This window comes from Vulpes vulpes, chromosome 11 (genome assembly GCF_048418805.1).
Source record: "Vulpes vulpes isolate BD-2025 chromosome 11, VulVul3, whole genome shotgun sequence".
Taxonomy (NCBI): Eukaryota; Metazoa; Chordata; class Mammalia; order Carnivora; family Canidae; genus Vulpes; species Vulpes vulpes.
The window spans coordinates 2,327,966-2,350,863 of NC_132790.1; the positions used below are offsets into that span (position 1 = coordinate 2,327,966).

At 37.0% G+C, this 22,898-nt stretch overlaps 1 protein-coding gene across 6 annotated transcripts in view; it reads right to left on the reverse strand.

Moving 5' to 3' along the window:
- The window catches only part of ANO3 (anoctamin 3), a 379,990-nt gene that overhangs the window by 3,517 nt on the left and 353,575 nt on the right, over positions 1-22,898 (reverse strand). For all 6 annotated transcript variants that reach the window (XM_072725370.1, XM_072725371.1, XM_026018612.2 and 3 more), the window contains 8 exons: positions 21,079-21,190; positions 20,252-20,309; positions 14,642-14,739; positions 11,936-12,069; positions 10,671-10,823; positions 8,555-8,702; positions 4,546-4,626; positions 4,280-4,385 (listed from right to left, as the gene is read on the reverse strand). In XM_072725370.1, the coding sequence (XP_072581471.1) occupies positions 4,280-4,385; positions 4,546-4,626; positions 8,555-8,702; positions 10,671-10,823; positions 11,936-12,069; positions 14,642-14,739; positions 20,252-20,309; positions 21,079-21,190 (890 nt within the window). The remainder of the gene's footprint in view (positions 1-4,279; positions 4,386-4,545; positions 4,627-8,554; positions 8,703-10,670; positions 10,824-11,935; positions 12,070-14,641; positions 14,740-20,251; positions 20,310-21,078; positions 21,191-22,898) is intronic.

Below are 22,898 nucleotides of genomic sequence, written 5' to 3' on the forward strand. Positions count from 1 at the left end.
TTTTGGGTGCCACTTGTTGATATCACTTTATAAACACTGAATGAACCTGAAGGTCACATCTATACAATCCTCATATATTACACAATCCTGTTGTGACACGCATGGTTATACACAGATGAGAGATCACATCCAGAGAAAACTCACGTCTGATAGATCACAGTTGCAGGGTACGAGGCACATGGAATACTGTCTGTGACACTGGCATTGGACTCAACCTCCAGCATATGCATTTTATGGAATTTCTATTCTAGCAAGTTCAGATGTTGTGAAATATTTTGTCTCTACTGCAGAATTATTTTCTGATAAAAATGTATTAATTTTTAAAAACAGACTGACAAAGGTATTGTGTATATATATATATATATATATATATATATATATAAAGACAGGATCAAAACCCAAAAAGGTAATAAGTTCATGGTTGAAAGTTCAGAGGCTGAATGAGACCATCTGTGCCTGAACCGTTCCCTGACACCCGCTAGCTGTCACCCTTACGCAAATCACCTACGCTGTCTGTGTCTCATCCCTAAAATGATGACAATAATAGTATCTCTTTCTTTTTAATTTTTATTTATTTATGATAGTCACAGAGAGAGAGAGAGAGAGAGAGAGGCAGAGACATAGGCAGAGGGAGAAGCAGGCTCCATGCACTGGGAGCCCGACGTGGGATTCGATCCCGGTTCTCCAGGATCGTGCCCTGGGCCAAAGGCAGGCGCCAAACTGCTGCGCCACCCAGGGATCCCAATAATAGTATTTCTTAAAGGTGGTGCTGAGGCTTAATGAGCAACTGTACATGAAGGGCTTGGTGCAGTATTAGCACCACTAAAATATCAGCTCCTGTGATAATAAATGCGTTCTTTCTCTTTTCCTGTGGAGGAGAGTAGACCTTTCAATCACTCAGAAAAGAAAAGGAAATACTGAGAGAGTCAGATGATGTGTGGGGAAAAAACCCATTTACCTATAGGACTTTGTGACAATTGTCTCTCTACGCAGAAAGGAAGAACTCAAGGTACTTTTCATGTGGTTTACGATCAGTGTCTCAGGAAACCGCCCTCCACGGTAGATCATGGTAAAGCAGGCTCTATTTCCCAGAGAAAAGTAGACCAGGAGATTCTTTCCTGATCAAATATTTAGTATTCGCAGAACTATCCAGCAATGTGTCTCAAAAGTATAGAAATAAAAATCAAAAACGTGTTGTAATTTGAGTGAAGAATACGCATGGAGTCCTATACAATGATAATAAATAACCCTTTAAACTGATTCACATGGAGAGACTGATATGCAAAGATGATGCACTATTTTTTAAGAACCATTTTTTTTTAAAGCTAAAGATTATCCTTTATCAAGGCAAGCTTATAACTAGTTACAGATGACAATTTTCTTAAATGGGCAGAATTTATCTTAACCACAAACCTAGAGCAAGTATCATACTTAAAGAAAGAAATGGGGAGGATTTATAATGAGGTTAGAAACAAGACACACTTGCTCACACCACTGCTATTCGGTACCATGCTGAAATTCCCAACAACACAGCAAGGCAAGCAGGAGAAATGAGGCATAAGTCTCCCAAGTACAGAGACAAAGCTGTCGCTGTTGGCAACTTGTATTATCCTTTGAAAAGACAATCTAATAGGCTTCACAGACAGAAGACTGGAGCCAATGAAAGACTGAAACAAGGAGCTACATGCATCTAAGAAAGACCATTAGAATTCCAGCAAATACCAATCAAATCCTGGTGGAGGCTAAGATAGTACTTTTAACAGCAATAAAAATAACTACAAAGTTTTTGGAAATAAGAAAGAATGAACAAGCAAGACAATATTTTAACTCTATTAAGGGATAGAAGAACGATTTGAATAAATGCCATGTTTATTAATGAATCAGCACGGATTATGTAAATAAGTCAGCATGTGCTTTCTGTAAATATGATTCTGACCATAATCCTTGCATGATATTTGGGGGAGTGTGAAAAATGGCCTCTGAAATCTATATGAGTGATAAATAACTCCAAATGGCCAAGGCAATTTTTAGAACTAAGAGCAAGCTTGGCAGGTGAGGGAAGTGGCTAGCTTTACCAGATACGAGGATATATATTCCAAAGCCAAGGCGTTTAAATAGTGTGGCAGTGAACAGGAACAGGCAAATAGAGTAATGAAATCAGAACACTGAGGCCAGGCACATGCTTTCTAGAGGAACTTGGAATATTACAGAGGTGGATTTACAAATCAGTAAATAAATAACATACTAGTAAAGAGCTGTACAAAAATTATGTCACCATGTAGAGAATAAGAAAAATAGCCTTTTCCTTCTACAAAAAGTCCTGATATCTTTAAGACGTGCGATAGGTAAGACTATAAAATTATTAGTACAAAATGAATATCTTTTTTGACCTTGAGATAGGAAAATTTCCTAGAGAAGCTAGACAAAAAAGCCAAAACCTTTGTAGGAAAGTAACGATGGGCTTGATGACATCAAAATTAGACAATATTTGTAAATTAATAGGTTATGGATGAGAAAAAGCTATTTGGTGCATTTATAACTGGTAAATACTAATAAGTAGAACACATAAGAAAATCTTGAAATTTGGTAACAAATAAACGGAAACTCAGCCGAAAATAGATTAAAGTTATAGAGTCACAAAAAGGAAACCAAAATGGCTTTCTAGTAATAAAAGTGATAGTCAATTTCATAAGTAAGTAGATTAAACCAAAAAATTTAAAGTACAATATTACCTTACTCTTATCCAATTGCAAAAAATTAGAAATTCAGACAATATGAAAATCTGGTGAAAATCGAAGGGAATTTTGGAAAGCAACCTGTCAGTATTATGTGAAATCGAGTATGCATATAAATAATTTCACACCTGAGTATAATACTCCTGAAAAACTTTTAAATATGTTTAGAAGGTAACGGGTCCAACATTCCTAATCAGAGATTTATAGAGGTAGAATTATTGTAGGCCTAAGTATCCATCCTTAGGGGACTTGGCATTTAAATTCAATGAACTATCAAATATAAGTAGACAGAATAAATGATATGGATAGACTTCATGGATGGATCTCTCTCTAGATCTAAAAAAAGTAAAGTTAGAGATTAAAATGGGTTATTACATAATACTATCAAGGCAATTTTGAAAATAGAACATTTAATACTATATTACATATATAATATAGTTATTATATATGATATAGTTATAAATATATAATACAGTTATACGCTATGTAATACATGTACATTCAAATATAAACATGTGAAAAAGCTTCTAAAGAAAAGAAAGTGGGTGTTTTTAGAGTGGGTGGGTAATGGAATTAGCAATGGGGAATGGAGAAGAAAAGATAAGGAGGGAATCGCATGTATCCATGATGACAGGTTGCTGTGAATCGAGGCATTTGACAAAGTCTGTTGCTTGAGTTCCCAAAAGAAGATGAAGAAGAAAAAAAGTACACATTTAAAACACAATAAAAAGACTTTTCAGAATCAGTGGATTGGAAATATGCCTTAATCTCTTATGCTACCTGTTAATAAAGTAAAAAGTCACGCTTCATCAGTAGACATTTTTGTAGGCTCATAGAGTCATTATGCAATAGAATTTCTTCCTGGATTAAACCTTAGATGTAAGCATTTCATTTTACGGATGATGGATGTTTCACTACAAAATTTGAGGTATTTTCTGGAGATCAGTGGAGAGGCAGGTCTGCCTTAAAAAGACTTTTTTTTCCCAGAAGTTTTATGTATGGCTACTTCTTTTTCCCTCTCCCTAAAAAACAAATGTGTTCCAAGTTTTTCCATAGAACTTGGTGGCACCTTAGAGCATACTCAATATATTCCAGGACTAAAGGCTTCACTGTATCGAGCTTAGGAAAGATTTTTCAAGCAATGTCCCTTATACAAGTACACGTGTGGTCAACTGTAATTAAGTTGATTAGAAAAGTTTCTCTACCCTCATGAATAAGTATAGATTCTCTCATCAGATGCTGAAAACCACCCTTCCTTTTTTAAAATATGGGTACTCACAGGCTCAATGTTTTCAGTTCAACTGTTAACAGCTTCTTTTATCCCAGTTTTCTGGTATAAATACCCACTGACCTACCTTCTTACATCATTTAGCTCTTACTTCTTTGCATGTCTTAGAGTAGTTTCACTGTATTTAAACCTTTTACTGTGAGAGACACAAGTCCTTTTTTTGGAAGTCAACGAGGAACTGATGTACTGAAGAGTCAACTATTGTATCAGTAGGGAAAGCGTTTACCAGTAGTGATTTTATCAGCCTGTGACTCACCTCGAACACGATAATGAAGGCCAGTCGAGCGGCAAGGATATGCCAGTACTGTAAGGTGAACTCATAGGGTTTGGAACTCCAAGGGGGACCTCTGTAGTCTCGGTACCTAAAATCCAGAAGACAAAGAATTTGAGGAATAGAGACCAAAGTGCAAAGGCCCCAAATGTTTTTAATTTGCCCAAACTTCAAAATGACAGTTGAAATGGGCTCATAGGCATATAGAGGGAGGAGATGGGTGATGAAAGCAGTAATTTATAAGTAAGTACCTGCAATAACCAGATTTTCCCATACCAAGCTCGCTCAGGTCAAAGAAGGATAGGCTATTGTTGACATATCCCTTTAAACAACTGGGAGAAAAGAAAAGTATCATGTGATTCAGAGAGTCATAAATTTAGAGTCCAATTCTTTCATTACATATGACGGGATTCAGTAATTACTATTATTCTTCCATTCTAATTATAAATTTCAGGTCACTCAGGTCTCTATCTCCTTTCATGAATCCATAATTTTACCTTAATTTACTCTTGTGGGCTGTTTTCCCCCTTTCTTTTGGCTTACACTTTTTTTTTTTTTTTGCTTACACTTATTAAGTGTTTACTATGCACTTGGCATTGTGTTAAAAATCTAAGTGTGTGTTTTATAAATATATGCATAACATACTACCTAGTTAATGATAATTAAGCAACCAATTGATCACACCATGTGTATTTGTGATTAACATATTCAATATATATTTCTGGAGGACCTGTAATTTGTTAGAAAAATTCCTGGATGACTGACAATGCACAAAAAAAGGTAAAAATCCCTATCCTGGTTGGTGAGGTATTAAATTGTGGTCAGAGTTAACTTTTATAATAACCTTAGAACATACATATTATCATCTCCATCATATAGATTAAAGAACTATTACAGAGACTAAATAACTTCCTTCTTAGCCTGTCATTTTCAAAGTTTTTGATCTCAGCTAACCTTTTACATTTTTAAAAAATTACTGAGGACCTCAAGGAGCTTTTAGCAGAGGGGTTTTACATATTGGTATTTCACACATTAGAAATTAAAACAGAAATTTAGAAAATATTTATCTACTAATTCATTTAAATAATTTATCAAATCCATTACAAGTTGATATAAATAGCACAGTTTTAAAGAAAAATAGCTATATGTTCCAAAGGATGTAGTGAGAAGAATGACCATTTTTTCACATATTTGCAAATCCTTTGATGCCTGCCTTAACAGAAGAGAGCTAGATTCTCCTGTCTCTGCATTAAACCTGATGCAGGATGTTATTTTGGTTGAAGAATAAGTAGAGAATCTAGACTCACATAGACAAGTACTTGAAACAAAAGATATTTTAATAGCATTTCAAGTAATTATGGATATTTTTCATTGACATTGCACCAAATTTCTACCCGTGATCATTTCTTAAAGTTTAACTGCACTGTGAAGTCTTAAAGTATCAATAAACTTTTGACATGGATTTTACATTAAAATCCACAGGTCTATCTTGTACTTTGAATTTATATTTTATCTATACATGACTTTGCAATATTAAGTATGGGTCACTTGGGAAATATTTGTTTCCTGAATTATCTAGACCTTCCAAATGTTGTTATATTTTTACTACAGACTATGAAAATAATTGTTAACATCAGCATTGACTTTTATCAGGAAAAAAAATCTGTAAGTACTGGGAACCTTTCAAGCTCAGTGGTAGATAAAGTTATCCAAAATTCTGATTTTCAATTCAAAACTTGAACTTTATTAATGGCAATAATTACTGTCAATTATTTTCCCTAAAGTGACAAGATAGTTTTGTTTATTTCATAAGACTGACGCCTAAATATCCAAGTCTGAATAATCATAGTTTACGTGGCAATCACTGTTTCATGTTAAAAAATTGAGTAGTTTGCAAATTCAACAATCATGCAAGTTTTTTTGTCTGAGATGATCATTGTACTTTAGCCCGTAGCAGAAGTGCTTTATCACACTTCGTATATTGTCACATAGAATACTGAGAAGCCATTTATTCAAGGGTGGAGATTTGATATAATTAAATTATTATTGCTTCATCGAGGGCATTCTGAATTTTCTCACTGGCATTTTTTAAGTGGTAGCTATACAATGGTGAAGAATACAATTATGCAAAGCCAACAGAACATTTTACCCACTGTTGCTTTTGTACCATCTGGCAAAGCAAGCAAATAATATCTTAGTTATTATTATGGAAATAATCTGAAGGAGACCTGCGGATCACATGTTGAGAATCTGCCCAGGATAAACAGCTGTTACAACCTGGATTCTAATGTGAATCTATCTCATTCTAAACTCTGAATTCTTAAGTACAGGACTACACTGGTTTCACTCCCTTCCCTCCTTCCCCAGAGGGATGATTTATCATTTCAACCGCTCTCTACCAATACCCTTCTCTCTATCACCATTTTGTCCTTTTGCTGCTTTGGTCTGAAAATTTCTGATCTGAATGAATCTACTTCCAGTTTAGCTTCTAAGCATACCTGGAAAAAATTAAATAACGGGATGGCCCTAGGAATGTGGCTTCAACCTCATACAAGCCCTGCACATCTCTTCTTGAAGTTACTCTATATCTGGTCACTGAATGAATATGGAGAAGGTGTCAGGTGCCATCTACTTGAAAGCCAGGACTTGAAATGTAACAGAGGGCCCGTGATGTAATGAACACTGGGTATTACAGAAGACTGATGAGTCACTGACCTCCACCTCTGCAGCCAACAATACATTATATGTTAATTAACTGATTTTAAAGACCCTTTAAAAAATATCCAAAAAAAAAAAAAAAAAAAAAGTAAACAGAACACAGAACCAGCCAATTTCATTTTCACCTGCCACTAGGGGGAAGCAAAGACAGTAGCAAAAAATGCTCCTAAGGAAGAGGGCTGCCAAATATGCCTGCATGTTATAAACCTTTAAAATCTGCTTCTAGACTTTGTTGAATTAAGAAGAAGGGACTTTTTTGATTTTTCACTAGTAATATAAAAGCAACTTATTTATATAGTCTTTCAGAGTTTATAAAATGTTACTTCAGACACTGTTTCTTTATTATAGGTCCAGATTGATGATCTTGGGCAATTGATTTGAAGTTAAAGTCCCTTGACAAGGCTCCAAAATATATTTTATTCCTTTATTACTTCTCTCTGAAAGACAGATGTTTCTGTTCAGAAAGGCACTTCAGTGTTCTGTGAAATACATCAGTTCATCAGTAGAACTCAGGGTGGATTTCATCTTAAACCATAGCTCAGCTTCTTGGGGCACATGCCCTACATCTAAGGAAGATGCATGCCCAATGCTGCTCCTGAGGAAGGAGGGGAAGTGGCTTCGCCTATCACTACTTTAGCTCCCATCACTACTTCCACACCTAAGGCTAATCTCCAGCTGAAACTCCAATTTCTGTTCCCCAAGTCCAGTGCTCTCTTGTATTCTTTCTTAATACTTGCTTTCAAGAAGGAAAGATGTGAAAAACCCATTTCTCCCCAACAGTGGTTGTAAACTGGATGATTTTGTCCCCCAGGCAACATTTTTCAATGTCTGAAGACAATTTTAGGTTGTCACAACTTGGGGAGTAGGAAGGCTGCTATTTGTATCTACTGGAGAGGCCAAGGATACTGCTGAGCATCCTACAATGCACAAAATAGCCCCCACCTTATCCTCAAAATAGAATTATCTGGCTTAAAATGTCCATAGCACAGAGGTTGAGAAATGCTGCTCTAAAGTGTGGATTCAAATTTTAATAACAACAACAAAAAAAGACAAAGATCCAGGGCAGCGTTTTCTGCACCTTAAAATTTCTTGTTATAAATTCATTTGGAAAATTCCTTTATCACATAGCTGACATTTCCCTCCTATTCTGTATCTCCTTGCAAACTAGCTTTATTCCCTGAAAACAAATTGATTAACTAGTGTAGGCCTCCGTTTTCCCATCTATATAATCAGAAGATTGAATTGCATGATTTCTAATGTCTCTTCCAGCTCTGAACTTAACTTCTAAATACATTATAATGCTTTTAATATTTGGATGCCAGTGATGCATTTCCAAGTAAAAACACAGAGAGACTCTAAAATTATTTGATTAAAAAGCACTGTTGCCCTTTTTATCCGCTTGATTTCCTCCAAAAAGCATGCGGTAAGTACAATGATCAAAAACACTGCCCGTAATGGTCACAGAACAAAACTTCCCAATGAGTTCCCACTTCAATCACAAAAATAAAACGTATCAGAAAAATGTGTAAATTTCAACCTTACTTTTCACCATATTCAAAACGACTTGCACAGGGGCCATATTTGTATTCATAGACAAAACGTGGGATGTAATCAGATGTAATAGCAATTACAAATGCATTGGTGATCACAGCCAATATGCCAATTCCTTCAAGAATGCCATACCAGATACCTAGTAGGAGAAAGAGTGGAGATAGGGGATGAAATGGAAAAAAAAAAAATTAAAACTGAATGGATCGTCTTTGGAAAGAATGTTTTACTTACTTGGGGGCTACAGCTCTGTCCATTATTTACTTTATCTCCCTACACATCAGACATCTACTGAATACTTTTCCCTAGACGGAAGATAGAACCCATGAAGGGAGAGCTGAAAATTAAAATATCATCAGGAATTGTTTCAAGAATTTTTTACATTGAAAATATAAAAATGTAAAAGTTTGATGTCAAGATATGGAAATCACTAGTTGACTTTTCCAGTCTGGCATACAGGTATAAGAAAAAGCTTTTGAAATTGTATACGGTATCCACATACTATCGATTACAGTAAAAGTTGATGTTTAAAAAAATAATAATTTTTGCATTGGAAAATGCAATAAACACTAACTAAAGCTGGAAAGGGAGTTTGAATTTTTCCTCTTTGATTTACTCTCTAGATTTTCTTTAATGCGTTTATATTATTTTAATAATGACATAATAAACATGTCTAAATTAAATAGCAATAATAATTTTAGTCATTTTAAAAAATGGGAACTCAAGTTGAATAGCATTAAATCTCTATAGATTAGAATATTTTAATCAGCTTTGTTGGCTGTGGAGCATATATATGAGAAAAATTAACTGAAAAGGCAACTTTGCAATAATAGCCAGAAAATTCTCCAAAAAAGAAGAGGGAAATTATGAATTTGCTTTTTCACATACTTAGAATCTCTGTTTCAGAGCTATAGTTTAGTAAAACAGTATGCCAATAATAAGGAGTCGGATCAAAGGGACAAATGGGGATTCTAGAAATATAACTAAGTTTACATATAGTTTCATAAAATAGAGATAATTCAAACAAGTTTAAAAAAAGATGGAATATTTAATAAATGTTTTGTACCCTTTAGAAGGAAAACAAGCTGGGTCTTAATTTCAGCCCCTTTGTTAACAACAAATTCCAGTTAGGTCAACAATTTAAATAAAATCCTAAAATGCCAACAGATAACCAAACAACACACACATATCTAAAATATAAAACAACAACTAAAACACAGTGAAAAATCGAGAGTTCTAAAGGACATTCTAAGAATGTCATAAATGATAACTGTAAGACAGATATATCAGTGCGATTATATACACACTAAAACCTTACTCATGATAGAGTAAAAGATTAAAAACCGGCATCTGAATATATATCAAAGGTTAATATTGTAAACAGAGATAAAGATTACCAAATCAGATATAATAGCCAAAGGTCATAAACAGTAAAGAAGAAATACAAATATATTTAATCTCATAATTATAAAAATGCAAGGAAATAAAGCAAGATATCGTTTTCCCTCCTCAGATTATTGAGGACAGAGCAGTAAAAAAAAAAAAAAAAAAAAAAAGACCCCTTATTATACCTGATGGAAATAGAATTGGCACTATATTTCTGGAGAACACGTTGAGAAATTATCAAAATTTAAATTAAAAAAAAATTAAATGCCTACATGCTCTTTGACAAAGGAGTTCCATTCTAGGAGTTTATCTTGAGGAAATGATCAAAGTACATAGGAAGATGTACGTTCACCTCAGTGTTGTTTATAATAGAAAAAACTGAAATGATCTAAGCGTCTTCAGTTAAGGGGATGATTTTTTAGAAATGTCATATAACATGCAATAGAAATTTGTGTAGTAATTATAAAGAATGAGACAGGACTATACTAACATGGGAAGATGGATAGGAGACGATTTTTTGTTATAAACAAGTTCGTGAGATAGTATGTTTAGTATACACATAACTCTCAACTGAGTTTGTGTCCATTTCATTATTTTGTTGACCCAAACTGCTCAGTCTTGTTCAATTTGGAAGGGACCCCAACAATAGAAACCCACATGGTGCTAAGATCAAGGCACTTCTTGGCCTTAGCAATGCCAAAACCATTTAATTCCTGAATCTTACCTATGTCAGTTGCTCGAGCTGGAAGAGGCCTCCGCCACTGGGTGACAAATTTGTATGCATCCAGCCTGATCTCAATGATATTGTTTAACAAAGCCAAAAGAGGGGCCAGAGGAAAAGCCGCAACAAAGATGGTGGTAAAACCGAATTGCAAAACTGTCCAGGGATAGAGAGCATCACAACATTAATAATATAAACAATACCATTTATTGAGTGCTTTCTTTGTGCCATTTTAGGTGCTTTACATAAATCGCTTGTAATCCTTCCAATACCCCTACAAGGTAAATATGCTCATCATATTTTGCAGTTGAGATAACTAGAGTTCATATGCGTTCAGTAAGCTTGCTAAAGGGTGGATATCAAAAAAAAAAAAAAAAAAAAAAAGTTAAAACCTGCATTTAAACTCTGATCTTGGGATCCCTGAGTGGCGCAGCGGTTTGGCGCCTGCCTTTGGCCCAGGGCGCGATCCTGGAGAGCCGGGATCGAGTCCCACATCGGGCTCCCGGTGCATGGAGCCTGCTTCTCCCTCCGCCTGTGTCTCTGCCTCTCTCTCTCTCTCTGTGACTATCATAAATAAATAGAAAATTAAAAAAATAAATAAATAAATAAAAAAATAAACTCTGATCTTAATGGGCTGAAAGTCTATGTGCTTTCTCCAGCATGAAGAAAGAGTGAAGGAAAAAGAAGTCAAAGAGGAGGCTTTGAAGAAAAATGCTTAGCTCTACGAGAGACTCAAGACACCTAATCTCATCCTTTCTTTTTATAGGTGAGAATAGGTCAGAGAAAAAGCAAATATCAAGACAGCACACAAAGATTTTAGAGTTGGAGTGAGAATCCTCCATTGCTTAATATAAATAATGGGGCTTCTCAAAAAAGCTAAACTCTCACCAGGTCTGAGCAAAGGTTTCTTGTAAGAAACAATCATTGCTTTATTTGCACAAGATGGCATGTTTTTGGCATAGGGATGGGTTTTGCTTTATTTTGTTCCTTTCAAATATCTGCCCTAAAGCTAGGTGTTCTACTATGAGAAAATCCTTCCTGTTGCTCAAATGTTATGGCTGACACAAGACAGATTTTGCGTCTTCCAAGGACACTGGTTTAATATCTTCCCTCGTAATGTTGAGATAAAGGTATAGATGTATTTTAGAATGCTTGGGGTTGGAAAGGAGAGAGATGGTTTTCTCTCTTGAATCAAAGCCCGTATGAAGTAAAAACAAACAAAAATGTATCAAGACAGCCAAATAGCTGTGTAGAAGTTTCTTCCTTACCCATTTCTAAATACTCATCCATCAGTCCATGAATATTCATGGGCTGCAGGTTCCAATCATTTTCCCACTGAGGTATGGATGCATCTTGTATTCCCCGCTTGATTTTATGTCGTGACCACCAGTTCTGGATCAACCTACATCACAGAGCAGACAAAGGCTTTTTGAGCCCTTATTTAACTATATGGTGAATAATTTATAGTGTATTAAGGAAAGAAAGATACCACTAAGCATTGCTGGGTGCTGGAGATATCTGCATGGTCTCCATTTCCAAGTTCCAGATGAGAGGATAGGCCTCAGCCTTCCTAGACCTTATAAACATCTACATAATGTATCTGGGAATTAATCTCCCCATACACTTACGTGCTTCCTATACTTATTAGAGAAATACCCATTTCTATGATTCCTCCCCTCCCTACCTCCCCAACCTATATAAATACATCTGTTGTGATTGGATCTGAGCCCTTCATTGCTCATAACCTCAAATCTTCTGGGCTGTGCTCTCTGAACATGAGTAAAATCATGTCCTGCACTAAACAACTGAGCCCTAGATAAGGTTTCAAGAGATAAAGGCTCCACCCTGTGAGGTGTTAGCTGTGTGGCTTTTAGTAAGTTGATAATCACCGCTCTGGGTTTATGAACATGAATGGTTTGCGTATTAACTATTCCATTCTGCTTCTGTAGTGAGCAATAGTTTACAGGCAATGGATCTGTGTCTGAGTCCATTTAAAAGACCTAGAAAGGAATAAACAACACTATTTCCTGAGCTTAGGGGGAGTCTGTACATTATGTGACTCCAAAATATCCCATAGTGGGGACTCCTGGGCAGTTATTTCAAGAGTTAGATGAAAATTACCTCTAGAATGAAGTGAATCGCACAGTGCACCTAACTCTCAGTATTAATTAACCATGGACCCAGAACTCAATGGGCGTTGGAAGAACCATCACAGACCAGAACGTGAGGTCATTGGTTCTTCAGTATATGTCCCATGGAGGTTGCCTCTGGGACCTCATGAAGATGGAAAAGGGGCTGGGTGTTGGGACTGAGGCCCGCATAGTTCTGTTTTATTTACCACAGTCTGCATAAGGTTTAACTTTTAAAAAGAGAACTGTGTTATGAAAGTTTCCAAATCATTGCTTTGGTCCACTCCTGCTGGACTTGGAAAAGCACCAACAGGATGTCCCTTACCATGGTACATTTGGGATTTGAGAGACACAGTCCCAGCTGCCCAAGGTCATGGTAAAAACGTGTTACCCAAAGTGCATGGTATGGACACAAGCACCTGGACAATGACAATAAGAATCATTCTTAATACTATAATGACCACTCTACCACCTTTCATATGCTTATGAAGCTCTTGCATTCACAGCATGTCAGATCCTGTGGCGGCCACTTGTTACCTAATCTCCTTAGTTATTTTCAAATGACTTTTCCACATCTGTTGAGCCTCACACAGTTGAGTCAGGGATAGGAAGGGATACAGACAATGGGCTGGGCTCCCCAATCCTCCATCCCTCTGCTCTCTCCACTTATAAGAGATTGGTTTCCATCCGTTTTGAATATTGAGGATCAGTATGAAAATCTCTTCACAAAACGGTTCTGTCATTTATTGTTGAAGGTTTAAAGACCACTGGGCATCTCCTGTAATCTCTTCCCTTATTTTCTAAATTAAAAAACAAACAAACAAAAAAAACCCCGCAGTGTCACAGATAGGTCAAATAAATCATAATCATCTTTAGCAAGAAGCAGAAAAGGAACGTGAACCAGGTCCCAGTCATTTCATCGTCCATGCTCTAAGACTGCCTGCAACTTAACACAACACTCTTTGGCAGATTGCAGGGTGGATATCACTTCTGCAGCCCTTGTCTCTACTTGGGAAATGTTGTGACACCATTCGTAGGCCCGCAAGGAGGAGGAATCGCAGGATAGTCAGATGACTAAGCCTAAGCTACTTGTATCATCAATTAACTAGTTCTTCTATAGTCAAGAAATTCCTCAAAATAGTAATGTTTCTAACAACCTTGGCTAGGCCTCAAAGCTTCCACAACACATTGTTTGACATAAACTCGATTCCAGTGTATTTGGGGGAGTAATATATTTTTATTAGATGTATAAGTGGGCATTCGACACCCTTCCACGTCAGCCTTCCACAACCATTAAGCTCCATCCAAAGGGACAAAAGAGAATGCTACTGTTTTGTGAAATCAATCCTGTCCTAATGACTTTTTTTTTTTTCTGTGTAATAAAGAGTACAAGATCTCCCTATCTGGAATTTTATCTTTGTTTTATTGTTTTTTCAGGGAGGGAGCCTACATGGAGGTTGTCTTTGTTAAATAGCCATTACCTCAGTCTTTCGGTGGCCAAAAGAAACCAGAAAGTCACTTTTATCCTTAAGAACCTACGTACTGTCAATAGTGCTTTAAGAAGAGCAACAAGCCTCTTAATGTGCTTGATGTCTACTCCTTCCTTTAATCCTCACAAGTGTTCTCGAGGAGCAGAGAGCTACTGATCCCCTCTCAGAGCTGTGAAAACTGAGGCTCAGAAAGGCTAAACTCACACACAGTCACACATTTAGTGAGCAGCAGAGCAGGAATGGAACCCATACCTGTCTGCTTACCAGGCCCCAATTCTTAAGAATTATTCACACTACCTGTCCTTTTTTTTGTGTGTAGCTATATACAAGGCAAGTCTAAAAATAAAGTGCTCACGGGTATCCCAGTTCCATGAAGTTGTTCCATATTTGCTTCAAAAACATGATGACGCCCATCTGGAGGCAGAGGTCTATCAAACAGCCACTGGGATGACACTGGAACAGAACAAGAACAATGATCTTGCTCTCAGTTGGTTACATGTCCCCACCCTCAGATCGTACAGCAAATTCTAAAAGCCAGGCTGCTCTATCTCAGTGCACAAAGAAAATAAATAAAAATAAGGAAGAAATAGCATTATAAGGACACCAGATAGGGGAATTTTCAGTAATGAGGGTGGAATACTGATCATAATTTTAACAACAAAACAATGAATCTAACTTTTAATGAGCACTTACTATCTGCCAAGCTCTGTACTAGGCATGATCCCATTTAAGGAGTGCTGTGGAATACTGTGTATCTATTAACAACTGGGAGATGGAAAAACATGTAAGTGTTAATAATGTGGTCTTTATAAATAATGTTTTGGACTCAGAATAGTTTTGAAAGTATAGCAATTTTGCAGAGAAAGAGCAGAGAATGCCCATACATGCTTCAGCCAATTCCCTCCATCGCCCCTTACATTACCAACGTATATTTGTCAAAGCTGAGAAACCGACATCATCTGATGTTTTCACGTGTCTAGACTGGGCTTATGTGCTTTGACGATGGGCAGAGATCACAGACGTAAAGTGCCATTTTCACTACTTCCCCTCGGAAGTTACATGACAGCCACACGACATCACTGGTGACATTAATCTTCACCAGCTGGTTGGTACGGTCTTTGCCAGGTGTTTGCAAAGTTACTCATTTGTCCCTTTCCCTATTCTTTACTGAAGTGAGTCCTTCAAGTAAAGTCCTAGTCCGACTTCAAGATAGGAGGCAGGTGTTAAGCTCTATATCCTGGAAGGGAAGATCTACGTATATTAGAATGTGCTTTTAAGTGATAAAAACATGCCACAGATATGGGAGGGGGAATAAAAAGAGAGGGAAAAAAGCCATAAGAGACCCTTAAAAATAGTGAACAAACTGAGGGTTGGTGGAGGGAGGTGGGTGGGGGATGGCTACATGGGTGATGGGCATTAGGATACTTGTTATGATGAGCACTGGGTGTTGTATGGAAGTTGATGAATCACCGAATTCTTCTCCCGAAACCAGCATTGTACTGAAGGTTAACTAACTAGCATTTAAGTAAACATTTGAAGAAAAAAAAAGGAAAATTTTCCCTCTGGAAAAAACAAAAAAGCCACAGAATGGCTTGTCAGTATGATCCCCATTTTGCCTTCCCTGTGCTCCTCTGCTTTTTCAGATGTCCAATAAATGTCAGAACCAGAAACCCCCACAAACAGAAATGCGATTACAATGAAAATCACAGCTGATGTGTTTTGCTTAAAAACTTTGCGCTGCAGAAGATACTTGGGTAGGAGAGCGTGGGTCTGTTTCTTTAGAAATGGGTTCATGTCCTGCTCATAAGAACAACAGTCACTATAGCTTTGATCCAGTTTCTATTTCTGTCAAATTGGTACCAGTGGGACTTCAAAGGGAACAGATAATTAGGACACGAAGAGCCTGGTTTTCCGGTTCCAGCCCAGTAATTTAAAACTCCCTAAACTGAGTCAGAGAGAGGGCTTGCCGGTGGCAATTTTTATCGTGTAGAGAAGTCTCAGTTCTCCTATGTAAGCACGCCCCTTCTCTCTAGGATGAATTCAGGACCCCCTGAATGATGGATGGGTTCCACAGAACGGCTGAGACACAATAATTACTAAGCTACAGGGCCAGGCATAGGCCTAGATCACAGCTGCGAGATGAAACTCTTCATTTTTACAGAGAGACTGGAAGACGTAAAGTAGCGCGTACAAGGTCATAGGATATTGACTGTCGGTATGGAATTCCGAGCCTTGGTCTCCTGCACCCTGGTCTTCTGCTCCTGTACATGAGGCTAAAGATGAATTCTACTTACCAAATGTGTTTGCTGCCTCGAAGGGCTGGTTTACCAAAGCATATTACTATGTGGAAAGGGAAAAAGACCATTACAGAACCATGTGATTGGCTCATTCTCCACAACCGCAGGCCAAAGTGGGGAGGCCGGATGACAGGCCATTTATAGTTTTGTTTAATTTGAGCCTTCATGATTTTGTGATTTATAGGGCGGAGAAAGGGATCCAACAGCTTCTGTGGGTCTGCCCTCCTCAAATAATAGTTCCCTTGAGCAAGATCTAGTCCTCTGATACTCTAAAATTCATTCGATAAGAGAGCTGCTACTTAGAATGAGTCAAAGGGCATGGGTGAGTGGGCAGGAGACCCAGACTTTCATTCCCACTGCAGCCCCCAAAATCGTATGACTGTGGACAACCCATAGCTGGACTTCACGTATTTTTGTCATTGGCTCTTCCTGAGAACCTCATAAGATGGGCGTTGGTATTTCCATTTTGTAAATGATGCAAAGGGGCAGATGGGACTACTAGATTCTGACACTCATGCTCCTTTCACATGAAGTATGTCTACTCTAAATCCAATATACACGTGCGAGTCAGCAGTCATTCTGCAAGCTCTTATCAATTTCCTTGATGTTCCTGATTTTGCCTGTGTGCTATTATCCCAGCGGTGACCGGAAAGCACAGTGTTCAGAGTGTGGACTCTGAGGCTAGGTTGGTTGAATCAAACTGACGACTGCATCAGCTTATAAGTGCGTTTCTATAATTGTAGGCAAATTATATAACCTGTCGAAACTTCTGTTTCCTCAAGGTGAGTGTAATAGCAGAATTTTTGCATTGATCTATGTAGAGCAGGTAGGAACAATTGTTGGAATGTGCTGGCATATAGTAAGCACTCATTAAATATTAATCATTGTTACTATTTTTACATAGATTTACATAAAACATTTATGTGAGATATTATATAGTACAGTATGAGGAAAGGTCAGTGTAGTCAGTTCATCAATGTTTTAGCATGTTAGTACCTTTTGCTTTCTTTATAATGGCTACTATTATTTGTGCCAGGTATTTTACATGCACAATCCAATTTTATCCACCTATCACCAATCCTACCGAGATAGCTACTATTATCACAACTTACAAAAGAAAAAACTGAAACTAAGGTACTAAAAGCGTGCCTTTGGGTGGGGCATAATTAGAATGTAGACTGTAAGGCTCCAAAGACACAATACTTGTTACATAGCGTGGTTATGTTCTTTTCTTCGGGACTATTAGCGCCACCAGGAAAAGAAAGGGACTTCTTCATCTGTATACCCCATATTACCCAGCAGAGGCCTGGAATGGAGTGTCAGTAAATGCTTATTGTAGGATTGAAGTCAGAGGGTCAATTCTTATCTTTCGTTATGTGTACACTTCTAGAATTTCTAAGGTCTATCACAAAACCACATTTTTTATTCCACTAATTCTTTTCCAAAAAAAAAAAAAAAGATAACCTTTTGTTGGATAATATGCCCTTTATGTACGCCACACATACTGTGGAAAGTGTGTAGGATTGTTCTGAACCATTTATCCTGACACTAGTATTAGACTTATTTCCCTAGGATAACAGCATCAGAATTATTTCCCTGGGACTCCCAAAGAAGAAATATGACTTCTAATAATTTTACACTTCAGAGCAAAAATATCCAATTAAAATTACTGGTGACAGCAATTTCTAACATGGCATCATATGCAGATCTACCTGCCTGTGCCACCCTGTTCCCCACACTCCCCTTACTAATTCCAGTTGCATACTCCCGATAAAGAGTAAGCTCTGGGTGCAATCTGGGTAGACAAAAACCTTTTAGCAGATATAGTCTAGGCCATGAGTGAAAACTGCAAGTTTGATTTGGGGACTTCCTGGAGGTCTGAAATTATGGAAGCTCTTCATCTGTTTTTACCTAAAAGGATAACACCCAGGTGGCTGTGGAGATAGAGCATTGATAACTATCAGCTACAGTTTATAGAGTGCCTGCCAAAGTCCAGAGGTGGTGCTAATTGTGTTATGAAAATTATCTCTTATCCATAAACAACTTTGCAACCTAAGTATTACTACTGCTAAGCTTAGAGACAAGGAGACAGATATTCAGAGGGGTTAAATTAAGGGCAAAGAATTAATAAGTAGTAAGGTTAGCAGGTGAGCCCAGTTTTCTGTGATGTAAAGCATGTTGTATTTAGGAAGTTTGGGGGCTTTCTCCATGTATTCCAATCAACTAGAAGGCTCTAGGGAGACAACATCAATGAGGACACCCCTGAGTTTGGGGGGAACTTTTTAGAGACTGGAAATATCTGTTTTCTCAGGGAATCTTTTCTTAGCCTCTCTCTAAATTATGACCTTCTATTAATATTACCATATACTAAATTTGATTTTACATTAGAATAATCAAAACAATTTTGAACTACAGAAGCAATAAGCAATCTGACCAATGAGAATGGACAGGGTCCAGACATGGACATGATTTCAAGATGCAGAAGATGATAAATCTTGAAATCTTATTTTGCTGATAAAAAATACATTATTAATTAAATATGTGATGCCAACTGAAGGGGGGAGAATCTGGATTACCTTTTACTCAAAAATAAGCTTCTAATGAACCAAAGATATAAGTGAAAAGTTCACACTTCACAAGTGTGAGCTTTTTAAAAAATTTCTAAAATGAGAAAAATACATTTTTGGGCATGATATAAATGCCTGAAATCATTAATAGCAGTGATATTTTACTTGAAAAATGCTATAGGGTTTAAAAAAATGTATCAAAACAAAATTAAGACATCCAAGAAGATGAGAAACTTACCTGCAGCAAATTTGAAAGATTAGAGCCTAACGTTAGTATAAGGCTTAAAAACTTTTAGGACAGAGAAAAATAGTCTAGTAGAAATGAGCAAGAATAGAACACACACACGGAAATATAAAATATTCAACAAACATATGAAGAATATGCTCCATCTCACTCATAATTCAAGGAGCTGAAATCAAAAGGAGATCTCCTTCAGATGTTATATTGGTAAAAATTAAAATGTTTCTGTTGGCAGAAGTCTGAGGAAGCAGGCTCACAGACTACAGGTAGGGGCTGGCATTTGGGGGGATAATTTGTCAGTCTCAGTGACAATATACAATATGCTCAACCCTGTGATCTAGCAATACTAGACCTTTTGTTTCCATGACATACATATTATAAATCCATAAATTAAAAAAAAAACAATTATGAGACTTGGAAGATACAGATCTATTTGTGTACAGATTGGTGTTTCAAGTATGATTTCTTTTGGATGAAGTTTCCCTGCTTAAAAGGAAATCTGACATATTCAAAAGTTCAAAACCCCATGATATTGATTATAATAATTCCCCCAAAGTGAAAAATCCCTGGAGCTAAATTTCTGAGCTTTGTGAATGGAGGAAATGGATTTGGCAGAAAATTAAAGAGCTAAGGTCAGGATCTGGGGGTTTACCCTTTTAATTCATACTCTTTTTATTTTTATTTTTTGAAAGACATAATTCCTTTATTTCTGAACCCATAGGAACTCTCTACCAAAAATGCCTGAGATTCCACATATCCACCTTCTCTCTCTCTCTCTCTCTCCTCCCACCCGCTTCCCTCCTACATCATTGGCCCCGGTCCACACCCAGTCCCACATCCACCCTTACAAGGTTACTTACTTCCTCCAGTCTCCACCGGTTAAAAAGTTTATTGTAATTTCCTGGGTGGCCTACAAATCTGTAAAAAGCCATTTTAATTCATTAGCATTTATGTGGGGTTGGCCAAAGAACATTTACTAATGTATCACAGCAAGTGCATGTGTAGGTAGATATAAATGTTCGCTGGGGCATCCTGTCCCCAAACTGCAGACCTAGGCCATGCTTACACATCAAAGTACCTGACTTAAGGAGGAAAAAGTGGCGTGTGAATTCAATGTCGGGGGGAGAGAAAGTACAGACAAACTAACCAAAGGAAAAATTTCCACTTTTACCTGTAGGTCTTTAATGTGTTGCTGACCTAGCTAATGAATATTAATGTAATGTGCCCGATTGTTTAGTTTAAAATGGTTTTAGCTTTAGTATGTTTCCATGGCACTGCTGGAGTGTTAAGCATAGTTTAATATGCTTCTTTTTCATACTGTGCAGCAAAGACAGCAAAAAATGTTAACATGATAAGTAGGAGAAATTTCCACACTAAGGAGCTATTACCTGAGGATATACAAAAATCACTTTCTTATTTAACACACCATTACTGAGGATTGGATGATCATAATCCAACCCAAACATAGTACATAGGTTTTATTTATTTTTTTATGCCAACTTTAATTGTTAGTTGCAGCTGGAAGCAGTGTACTGAGAAGTCTTTTGATGGAAAATGCATGTGAAGACTGACTAGCAGTTTTCCAAGGCAGGGGACAAGAATTCGCCATCTCTGTTAACAAATCAGCAATGGAACCCTTGGCAGTCTTTCTTTACTCTGAAAAGATAATGTACAAAAGTTGACTTACCTTCCCAAAAAGAAAGCAATATAGAAGATAGAACTATTTAAATTAACAAACTGGAAGAGAAACATCTTCAAAGCAAAGCTGTTTTCCCACTCAGATTCTGTTCGAGGATATTCTAAAAGAAAAATGGGATGTGTTCACATAGAGGAGGTGAACAAAAAGAAATATGGACAAATACTAGTTCTACGAGGTAGTCTGTGTGTCTGAATTCTAGGGTATCTGCAAAACGTGAATGGTAATATCACTGTACATGGTTGATAAAAGGACCCAATGACACAATCTTTAGACTTTCCCCACAGCTACAAAAATAGGATGCCTGTTATTAATAATATATAAAGATTTTCGGGATTCTGCTTGCCATTGTCATTTGGAAGTCACCATATACTTGGATGGTTGGCTCAGTCCTTCACTCAAACTGTCTATGCTTGAAGAGGGACCTACATTGTTCACAGAGTTGAGGAGTGGATATTCTGTGCAGACTGAAGTAGAATGGAAAAAAGAATAAAGGCCAAACTCAGTCATAGGAGCTAAGCTCCTGTCTCGATTCTATAGCTAATTTTCTGGTAATGCCAGGTAGATCTCTTTACATTTTTTTGCAACCAGTTTTAACATTTGTGAAACAAGGAGTCCAGACAAGATGATTTCAAGGACCTGTATACTCTCACATCCTATATTTCTATGACTCTTAAAACAAAACGAAATGATGCAAGAGACTGAATTAAGATGGCCATGTGGACTGCAACCTCTGCTTCCACCCAGGACCCAAATAATGGTAGAGGATCTGTATGCACAGTTGATACATACTTTCATGTCATTACGAATTCTAGAAAGATAGAAAACAGATGGGATCTGATTTTGAGGAAAAGATGGGCCAGACTGTGTGCATGATCCAGTCACAGATTAGGAATAGGTCCTGGGGGATTTCAAGCCCGACTAGAATAGGTGCCAGAAATCACAGGGGTCTGCGGGGCATCCTCAACGCTGCTAGTGGGTGGGCACTGGTGACAGCAGCCAGGAGAGCCCACATTTCCCCAAGGTTTTGGTAGGTTTTGTTTTCACGATTGTTTCATTCTAAACACTGTGTATATTTAGCACAAAACTCTTTTTGGAAATGAGAATATGGATTTTTTAAAAATCGTGTCCTTTTTTTGGGGGGGGGGGAAATCTCCATTTCTAATTTTCCTGCATCATGATCCAAAAACGTTCCTTTGTGATTTCTGCTTTGGAGCAAAAAAGTTGCAGTTTCATTTGTGGTCAAATTACTTGGATATATTTTGTCTATGTATTAAGTGTTTGGAAAGAATATATTTTTTATTGAGCATACAGTTTGTATATATTTAAAGAAAAGCTTGTTAGTTATGATATTCAAGTATTTTATATCCTGGCTTATATTTGAGTGTAGATTTGCCAACTTTTTTTTTTTTTTTTTTTTTGTATTTCTATCATGTTTGCTTTCTATATTTTGAAGGTTTATAAAAAGATGTATAGAAATCATGACTATTATACTGACCTGACAGACTGTTTATCAGAATGACTTATCTTTCTTTCTCACTCAAAGATATATTAAATTATGGGTTGCCTAATATTAACATGGCGACATCTGATTTTATTACTATTATCTTGAAATAACTTTGTTGTTGTTGTTGTTCCTGAATTGACCTCTGACACAGTTGAAACTCTTTTCATCAGTTGGCTTAATTCGTTTCTTGGAATCGATGCTCACTTTTTATAGATAATTCATATTATAGATAGTTCATTATTATAAATGATTTGTTATTTGGACCATAAAACCAAGCTGAAAAAGACTACATCACTTTGGATCA